Source organism: Moschus berezovskii, chromosome 22 (assembly GCF_049115385.1).
Source record: "Moschus berezovskii isolate FMDL1 chromosome 22, NW_MosBer_1.0, whole genome shotgun sequence".
NCBI lineage: Eukaryota > Metazoa > Chordata > Mammalia > Artiodactyla > Moschidae > Moschus > Moschus berezovskii.
The window spans coordinates 6,657,051-6,667,185 of NC_142481.1; the positions used below are offsets into that span (position 1 = coordinate 6,657,051).

The 10,135-nt window shown below is 51.1% G+C and overlaps 1 protein-coding gene across 1 annotated transcript; it reads right to left on the reverse strand.

Annotated features, from left to right (window-relative positions):
• Window positions 1–4,074: 4,074 nt before the first annotated feature.
• SIGLECL1 (SIGLEC family like 1) lies at window positions 4,075–9,781 on the reverse strand. The gene is made up of 5 exons (XM_055411516.2): window positions 9,757–9,781; window positions 7,613–7,888; window positions 7,394–7,499; window positions 5,515–5,671; window positions 4,075–4,430 (listed from the first exon to the last, which is right to left on the reverse strand). The coding sequence occupies exons 1-5, from the start codon at window positions 9,779–9,781 to the stop codon at window positions 4,383–4,385; spliced, it is 612 nt and encodes a 203-aa protein (XP_055267491.2). The 3' UTR covers window positions 4,075–4,382.
• Window positions 9,782–10,135: the final 354 nt, after the last annotated feature.

A 10,135-nucleotide genomic window follows, 5' to 3' on the forward strand; every position in this document is an offset into this window, starting at 1 on the left:
CCCTTTCCCTGTACGGAAGGAGCCTGGAATTCAGACTGACAGAAGATGTTTTTATCTGCCGCACTAGTCTGCCATCTTCTTGGTCTGATATCTCCCTGATTAAAGTCCTTAGTCCTTGCCCCAACAACTCCAAAATGTGTTGGCTTGGCGTGTGGTGAGCAAAACAAGTTTGGGCTTGGTAACAATTCTGACCAAGCCACCCAGGAGTCTTGCTGCTGTGACCAGCGGCCCTGGTTGGGGAATTTTCAGATAAGGTAAGAACCTAGGAGCTGCAAGGAACACTTGCCCTGAGAATTTTCCTTTCAAAATTCCCTGAAGCAGCACCAGCTTGGCGGCTGAAGCAAGGAGTGGACATGTGGGAGTCGTCGGGCTCCATACAGTAGGGTAAGTGGCTTCGGTGTGTACAGCCGGGAATATTCTCCCTTCTCAATTCTGCCTTTTCCTTAAGAGAAAAGCCAACTAGTTTTGCATTTGACTGGGCTGCTTTCCTGGAGATGGGAATTGTTGACCTCTGCTTGACTCGTGAACTGGTTGGTTTGTTTTTGCTTGCATTCATTCATGATGGAATCTGCTTGCCCTTTTGGTACTGGAGCATTTGCTTGTGCTTTTTGTGTTCTGTTGTTTTCTTAACTTATAAATGTGGGGAAAATATCATCTGTCCCTAAGGAAAGCCCTTTGGGGGCATATTTTTTTTTTTAAATAAATGGACAAAACATGGCTGTGAGTCTGTGACTAAGAAGGAGATGACATTCTATTGTAATAGTGTGTGGCCCCAGTATACATTAGGATCAAGAGAGTGATGACCCTTGAATGGCTCACTTCATTATTATACGATATTGCATTTAGAATTGTTTTGTGAAAGAGCAAGTGAAAATGACGAGATTCTATATGCAGAAGCACTTACACTATTGTATCAGGAGGAAAAGAAGTCAGACAGCTGCTGCTTTATGGTAAAGAGGTTTGAAAGGAAAACCAGGGGGAAATCTGTTTTACAAGAGAAAGAGGAGGAAAGTGAGACTGAGGACACATCATTTCAAAACTTAAACTCCCCTCCGGCCAACCTGGCTCCCCCACTGCCTGACTCGACTGCACTGGCAGTTGTTCCAGCCACCCCATGTCGCCAGCACATTCACTCCTGCCAGTACTTCCTGTTTCTCCTTCTTATGGGATCATATAGAAGTGTGTATGTTAACCGCTGGGGCACAGGGGCCTGGTACTGTGTCATCATCTAAGACAGGACAGCGTACCCCATTTGGGTAGGGAACCACTTCCGTGTGTGCATGCTAATTCATTCAGTCAGTCTGATTCTTTGTGACCTGAGGGACTGTAGCCCACAGACTCCTCTGTCCATGGGATTTCCTAGGCAAGAATCCTGGAGTGGGTAGTCAGTCCCTTCTCCAGGGGATCTTCCTGACCCAGGGATCAAACCCATATCTCCTGCGTTGCAGGCAGATTCTTTACCTGCCGAGCCATCGAGGAAGCCCATTTGGACCTGGAGCCACTTCTAGAGCAGGGCAGTTTCTCTTGCTGTGATATCCTGTAGGTGGTCTCAGTGCAAATGGTCAACCAGCTGAGTTTCTATTCTCAACTTCAGATTTGTTTAATTGGAAAAACCATAACCCTGCTTATCAAGAGGACCCCCTCTTCATGACTGAACTTTTCACTTCTGTCTTTGCCACTCACCATCCCTCTTGGGCAGAATATGATACTTTTGGGGGAATGAAAGGAGGGTAGTTGTTGACAGGGCTAGAGAGGAAGTGCACCAGCTCCATCTGGTGGATCCAGATGGAACTCCAGGATCTAATCTGGTGGAAGTTCCCACTGCTGAGCCTGACTGGGATCCTAATAATGGAGAAAGGACGCATCTAGAGCATTATAGAAAGTGTATCTTAGCAGGTCTTTGAGAAGGAGTACCCAGCCAAAAGAGCTTAGATAAAATTTAGGAGATACACCAAAACCAAATGATGATTCATCAGAGTTTCTAGAAAGAGAAACCACACTGATACAGGCCCTGAGGCCCCTGAAAATATGAGAATGGTAAACATGACCTTAATTAGGCCAAGCACCCCAGATACAAGAAGCAAATCACAAAAGTTAAATGGTGCATTTGGAATGAACCCTTCGTAAGTAGTAGATGTTCCTTTTAAAATGTTCAACAACAGGGAACAATGAGGAAGAAGCAAGAGGATACAAGACTGAAAGCCACTCACCTGGCTGCAGCAGTGGATTCCAGAGAGGGAGTAACTGGAAGAGAGGAAAACAATAAAAGACAGATGGGAGCCACTCATGTGGTAGAGAGAGAAGACTCTGATGCTGCCCTGGGACCCCAAGTACCTGTGACAGTGGGGACAAGCTGACTTTCTGACAGATACAGTGCAACATACTCTGGTAAACACCAAGATGGCCCAGAGAACATCTCAGCCCATCCCGGTCACAGGAGTTTCCAGAGAAGTGTAAAGTTGTTCTTTCTTACAACCTCTGGAATGCCGACTAGGGGACCTCAGCCTGAAACGTAGCTTTTATATATGCCCGTGTGTCCAATCCCTCTGTTGTAAATTAAATGCTCAAGTAAGTTTTTCACCAGAACAGCTGACATCAGGCAGTTGTCAACATTTTGAGCTAGAATTTTGTGCAGACCGTGAGGTCCAGTGTCTGGCTTCTTTGCCTCATTTTATGGCGCGTGGTAGGTGCCTGTATTTCTGTGGGATGTGTGAACTGCACGCATACATGGGTGGCTTGAGCACAAGATGACCATCTCACTGGTGATGACAGATGGGAGAACCCTCAGACACAAATAGTGCTCCAGCAGAAAGTTGACACTTTTCTTATCCTCTGAAAAATTACCAGCAGCTGGCTCCAAAAAAAGGAAGTTGTCATTCACTCTGAAGGAAACACACAGCTGGGGTCCATTCTCATGCCAGAATCCAGTTCTCATTCCTTGTATTCCTTTGTGGTCAAGAAATATTGCAATACCCTCCATTTAACTGGGCTCTTTACCTCCAGTCTTACCTCTTCTAAATACACCTCTGGGCTTCGCTGGTGGTCTGGTGGTTAAGACTCTGTCTGTCAGAGCAGGGGACACAGGTTTGAGCCCTGGTCCGGGAAGATTGAGTTCCACATGCCTCGGGGCAACAAAGCCCAAGCACCACAAATACTGAACTGTGCTCTAGAGCCTGTACTCCGCAACAAGAAAAGCCCCACTAACTGCAACCAGAACAAGCTTTCAAGCAGCAACGAAGACCCAGTGCAGCCAAAAATTAATTAAGCTTAAAAAAGTAAACCTCAAAAACTACTCCTGGGATAGTCTCTCACTATATATCTAGTCACTCTGTTTCTTTGTTTCAAACCTTCTAACAACTTATTCCGGAGAAGGCAATGGCAAGCCACTCCAGTACTCTTGCCTAGAAAATCCCATGGACGGAGGAGCCTGGTAGGCTGCAGTCCATGGGGTCACTAAGAGTCAGGCACGACTGAGTGACTTCACTTTTCACTTTTACACATTGGAGAAGGAAATGGTAACCAACTCCAGTGTTCTTGCCTGGAGAATCCCAGGGATGGGTGAGCCTAGTAGGCTGCCATCTATGGGGTCGCACAGAGTCAGACACGACTGAAGCGACTTAGCAGCAGCAGCAGCAGCAGCAACAACTTATTCATTCACTCAGTTATTTAACAAGCATGCTTTAAAGTCTATTTTAGGAACCGTGCTGGTGATACAAGTAGAAAGCAAGACAGACAAGATCCCTGTTTTCATGGAACTTACATTTGAGGGAGTTGGGACAAGGTCCTGCAGATAAGGTCCCAATGTCTTGTGATGGCATTCAGGGCTTTTATGTCATTTCTCCTCCTGCATCTCTCAACACCACTTTCACTCACTTTCTACCCAGGCACACCTCAAGTAAGGATACTTAAGTTCAAAGAGAAGGGGTGGGCTTGGCAAAAGATCTTATCCAAAGACATAGCCACTAAGCATTGAAGCAAGGATTCAATCCGTGTGTGTGATGGCTCTTGTGTATATGTTTCAGGTCCTAGGTGCATAATAGGGGCTCAAAAACTATTTCTTGGTGGACATATTTCACAGTCTCACATTTATTTCTCCTTCTTTTGAAGGAGCTCCCAGGATGGAGCACCTGTCTAATCCAAACAACATATCATATAGTTTGCTTTCAGGGGTTCAAAGACCAGGTCCAAGGTAACCTTATTCAATGGATAACCAGTGAGGGGGCAGGTGGGACTGGAGAGGTCTTCATGGGCCGAGGATACTCTGGGGGCTCTGAGTTTGTTGCAGACTCCAGGGTTCCTGGGGTCTCTAAGGATTCTATGGACTTTGGTGACTCCAAGGGTGATGGGGACTTCAGGTATGAATGTTGTTTTCACAGGCTTTGTCAGCTTCGGTTTATCCTGTTCTTGCTGGAAGTTTGGGGCAATGGGTCCTGCAGGGCAGAGCAAAGAAAGAAGGATGTTGGAACAGGTCTAGAGGTGAGGTACCCAAATCTGAAAAGGACAGAATTCTGTCCCTTTCTTTGAGCACTGAATTAAAGGCAGTGTGGAGCAAGGGACTGGCTTCACCTTTCATCAAAATCCCCATGGTTGGAGCCTACCACCCTGTCTTCTCCTACTGACCCTTCCTCCCTGTGCATTCTCAGCACCACGAGCCACCCAGCTGTTCCCAGACTCCCCTGGGAAGTTTTGCCTGACTTCTCCAGGGAGGTTCAGCCTCTCACCCCTCTGGGCAACCATCACCCCAGCCCAGCCCTGCTACTGCGATGCTGCCTTCCCCAGCAGCCTGGCCGCTCTGAGGGCGGGGCCTGGGCCCGGTCCACTTCTGAGACCCCAGCATGGAGAACAGGAGATACTGCAGGAAATACTGGTGGAATTTAACAGATGTCTGGTTGACCCACTGGCAGCTGACTGACACCAGCTGCAGGGTGTAAGGAGAGCAGGTGGGTGCTTCTGGCCCTAGAGAATCGTAATGACTCAAGAACAGTGAGACCCGGCTACTCGGGTGCTGACCCCTCTAAGCCCTGCTGAGGATAGGGGATGCAGGACAAATAAAGGGATAACCTGGGCGTGGCCTGGTCTTCAAGTCTTTCAGGCTGACCTGGGCCTGTGGCACCTACAGGCTGTGCTGACTGCAGCCTGCCAAGCGCTCAGAGACCAAACCCTTTGATTTCCACTCTGATGCTACAACCGCTGTTAGGGGTTCTCCCAATCCCCTTCTCAATGGGGACTCAGTGTGTGTGTGTGTGTGTGTGTGTGTGTTTGTGTGGAGTGGGAATGAGTTGCTGATTTTAATGACCCTTCAAGTTACTCCTCTTAATTTTCATCTGTCTTCCCCTCCCTGTGTCTTAGTGTCACCATCTATACGATGATGTGCAAGCATGCTCTGGCATTCTAGAAGTCCTGTAAGACTGAGGATGGTATTAATGCAGCCTTTACACACTGTATGTGCCTCTCCTCGTGGGTCTTGTGGTCGTTATTCTGATAGGCTGGATTCCAGACACATGGGGTACCTACCAATATCCGGGGCTCAGGAGGCGGGGTGACTCTGGATTTTCCTGGCTCTCTGGGCCTTAGAGACATCGCGAGTCCTTGGCGGGCTCTGATTTTAGGGCTCTTTTCTGCCTTCATTGCTGCAATTTTCTTTGCCTGCTTCATTCGGATATGTTTCGCTCTAAGGAAAAGATGCTCTTGATCAGTTCTGACTCTCCACCCACAATATGGGCTCTGATCTTGCTGGGAAGTGCTGGTTTAGAGCCTGGGTTGTCTGGGGTGAGCCACGCAGCCTCTCTGGGGCTTGCTTTCCTATCGTGGGCAACAGGGACGTATGCTTGTCAGGCTGTGGGGCTTAGATGAGGTCAGCTATGAAAGGGCTTTGCAAACTCTAATTCTTGTTGGTCTTCAAGTTCAGCTGACTATACTTAAAACATAGCTCCCCAGGGATTTCCCTGGTGGTCAAGTGGTTAGCATTCAGCGTTCCCACTGCAGGGGTCACCAGTTCAACCCTTGGCTGGGGAACTATATCCTACATGCCATGTAGCATCAGTTCAGTTCAGTCGCTCAGTCGTGTCCGACTCTCTGCGACCCCATGAATCACAGCACGCCAGGCCTCCCTGTCCATCACCAACTCCTGGAGTTCACGCAAACTCATGTCCATCGAGTCGGTGATGCCATCCAGCCATCTCATTCTCTGTCGTCCCCGTCTCCTCCCTCCCCCAATCCCTCCCAGCATCAGACTCTTTTCCAGTGAGTCAACTCGTCGCATGAGGTGGCCAAAGTATCATGCCCCCCCCAAAAAAAATGACAACCCAGCTTGCCCTGCCACCCGACTCCTCTTCTTCCTCACGCTGATGGACAGTTATTCCCAAGTCTCTCTGCCCCTCCTCACTTGCCCAGCTCAGGCCTGGCTTAGATCGGGACACCAGCCTCTTGCTTCTCCCTCTTCGGACTGTGCCCACCCCAGGTTCACCCTCCCCTCCCAGATGACTCCTCCATGGCCCTCAACTAAGGATTAACTCCAAGACGTCTGGACTGGCCAGAGGCTCCCCTGCCCAGCTCTCTGCCCTGCCTCTGGCATCTCTGCCCTTCTCACTCCAGGCTTCCAGCCAGCACGTTTAGCCAAGTCTCAGGAGTCTTTATGAACCAACCCCAAGAACCTTTATCAACTTCGTTTTCAGCTGTTACTTGTCACTCTCAATGCACCTGATGTTGCACAAACACCGGAATTTCCTCAGATGTGTTCCCGGGGTCTCTGTACACGACTTTCCACCACATGAGCAACTGCTCAGCCCTGCTGCCCCTTGAGACAGCTCCCCGGGCACTCTGCTGGTTTCACTTCCTCCTCCGCCTTCTCTTTTATGAAGTTCTTTGAAAGCCTCGGTCCCTTGGGCCTGTTTTGTGGCTCCGTATAGTCCCGATGGCCCTGGCTTGTGGGGACCCTGTTTGCTGCCAGACCCTGAGTTCCTCAAGGGTGGGGGTTCCATCCAGCGCCACAGGCCTGGGGGTAGCAGGCTCTGGGAGAGGCTGAATGGTGGATGTTTCTAATTGGAGGACTATTGCTTTGTGATGCTGTGTTAGTTTCTGCTGTACAACAAAGTGAAGCAGCCGCCCGTATGCCTATGTCCCCTCCCTCCTGAGCCCCGCCCTCCCACCTCCACCCCTCCCCTCCAGGTCATCACAGAGCACAGGGCTGAGCTCCCCGTGCTCTACAGCAGCTTCCCGTTAGCTAAATATTTCACACACGGTAGGGTACGTATGTCAGCGCTACTCTCCCAACTCATCCCACCCTGACCTCACGCCAAACAACGAGGAAGACAGGAACGCAAACACACCCATCAACAGACAGGCTGCCGAAAGCTGCACTAAGCTTACGGTGAATCTTAACCTCGGTACTCACATGAGCGGGACGAGGCAGAGGAAGAGCAGTGTGACTCCGATGGCTCCGTAGAACACACCCCGAATCAGCCCTTTCATGAAAGTCTGGGCAACCAAAGAACTCCTTCCTGGAGGTAGAGAGCTTGTGAGAAGGGGTTCTCCCCGGGGACCTCCCAGCTCCCTCCCCTGGCCTCAGGGCCCACCCCCTCCTCCCCACCCTCAGGGGCCCCTCCACCATCACCTGACTTCAACAGGATGGTCAGGGTGTGAGTTCCCTCTGGGTTCCTGCCCTCACAGAGGAGGCTCGTGCCTGTTTCAGGAGGCTTGGTCAGATGGATGGTGCTGTTGGCCCACGGGCCAAGCGTGGTAGAAGTCACCCGAAAGCCTGTGTGGTTCATGACCACAGGAGCGCCCCCCACCCGCCACCGCACGGAGGGCGTGGGGGTCCCACGGAAGGAACAGCTGCACTGCAGAGTTTTCTTCAAGGAGCAAGAGGAATCGAGCAGCCTGGTTGGGGCTGTGGGGGAGGGAGGGTCAGAGTCAGCAAGCATCCTGATTCCCTGCCCGAATCCTCCAGGACCCAGCCTTTTCTTTATTTGTGATAAACCAGGAACTTCAGAGAGACTTTCTGGGGGCCTCCCCAGTGGCTCAGTGGTAAAGAATCTGCCTGCCAGTGCAGGAGACACGGGTTCAATTGCTGGTCCTGGAAGATCCTACATGCCATGGAAGAACTAAGCCACAGCTACTGGGCCTGTGCTCTAGAGCCCGGGAACCACAACCACTGAGCCCGTGAGCCAGAACTGCTGAAGGCCAGGCACCCTAGATGCTGTGCTCTGCATCAGGAGGAGCCACCGCAGTGAGAAGCCCACTCACCGCAACTAGAGAAAAGCCCACACGGTAATGAAGACCCAGGAAAGTCAAAGATAAACAAGTGAACAAAATTATATATTTAAAAAGATATATATATATTGGGGAAAAAAAATATATATATATATATATTGGAAGTCCAGAGGAGTCAGGCCTCACAGAGCAATTTCCCTTCACCCTTTCTCCTCATCTGACCTGAACCGGAACACTCAGCTTTCCGGACCGACGGCAGAGGAGTCTCCTGAGGGTCTGCATTGCCTGCGATCCCTCATCCACCCCCACCCAAGCTAGACTTCCCACCCTCAGCTCCTCTCTTCCTTGCGTCCCCAGCTCTGGCCCTTCCAGCTCCACCTGTGGTCAGATTTTCCCCTCCATCACTGTCTGGTGCTCCTGGCAAGTCACGTCCCTCTGCCCTTCCCTAGTCTGGAAAAGAGAGGCTCCCTGAGCCCGTCTCACACTGTCATTGCTGGAACAGGCACACACTGAATGAATGCCTGAGGTTTGCTGTGCTCCTGGTCCAGCGCATGGCCAAGCACCACTCACTGAGGAAGCAGAACCCCTTTCTAGGTTTTCCTCCTCCCCATCCTGGTGGATGGGGACTGGGCATTCGTCTTAAGCAAAGACTGCTATGCTGATTTCTGAGTAAGAACACGATGAAAACACCTCACTCTCCTTAGAACAGGTCGGACACGTGGTCCATCCAGTGAGATCGTGGGTTAATGAGGGATAGTAACGCTCTTCAAGGTCTCCAATAATGAGGAATAGGTCCTTAGCATTTCCACGTACTTTGCCATTGGAGTTGTTTGGGATTACTGGAGGAAAGGGGTCATTTCACCCCAAACAGTTGCCCTTGATCTTGGGCTTTCCATTTGGGTCACTTGAGGGGATGAGGAATTTGCAGGCCTCTCCTCCACTTCCCTTGCTGACCTCCACATTATTCATTTTCACCATCCCAGGAAGCAGGCCATGGAGAGCGATCGAAAGAGGCTGAAAAAAATTTACTAACTTTGGAACTTGGAGCATGCCAGCAATATTTAGACGGCTCCTGTGCTCAAATATCTTCAGACCCTCCTGATGAGCTCCCACGCTCGCCCTCATCTCTACTCCCTGGCCCAGACCCTCCCTCACCTCCCCAATCCCCCTACTCCTGCCAGAATCTGGCCCGAAGATTAACCCACATTGGTTCCTTGGTGCTCTACACCCTTGCGTGCCTGCTTGGTCGCGTTGGACTTTTTGCGACCCTATGAACTGTAGTCCACCAGGCTCCTCTGTCCATGGGATTCTCCAGGCAAGAATACTGGAGTGGGTTGCCGATTCCCCCTCCAGGGGGTCTTCCTGACCCAGGGAACGACCCTGCCTCTCCTGCATTCCAGGCAGATTCTTTACCGCTGAGCCATCAGGGAAGCCTGCCCTAAACCCTTAAGTCCTCTTGTTTCACGTCCCCATGGCCTGACCCAGCCTGGCTCTGGAGCCTTGACTTCCTCAGACGCCTCCAGCATTGTGTCTCTTCCCACTCACCCAGCCGGAGCCCTGGTGGCGCCATGAGCAGCAGCAGTTGTTCTTGTCACAGGAGAGGCCTGGGGCCTTGACCGCGGCTGGCCCCGAAACCAGAGCTGTCTGGTTCAGAGGGGGTGATGTGATGAATACCCAGAAGAGGCTGCAGGGGTGGGGAAAGCAGAAAGAACTCTTAGCCAGCCAGGGGCTTTGGCCTCTTCGGTCATCCTGAAGGCGCATCCCCTCTGAGAAGCAGGGATTCTGTGGGATGTGATGCCTGAGGGCCTGCAGACTGGACGGCACCACCGTGATCCTCTGTGATGCCCCACAGTCACGTCTCCTTCCCCCCTAGTCTGTCACTCCCCTCCCCAGCCCCCTGGGAGGGTCTTTAGTCCCAGGTCTG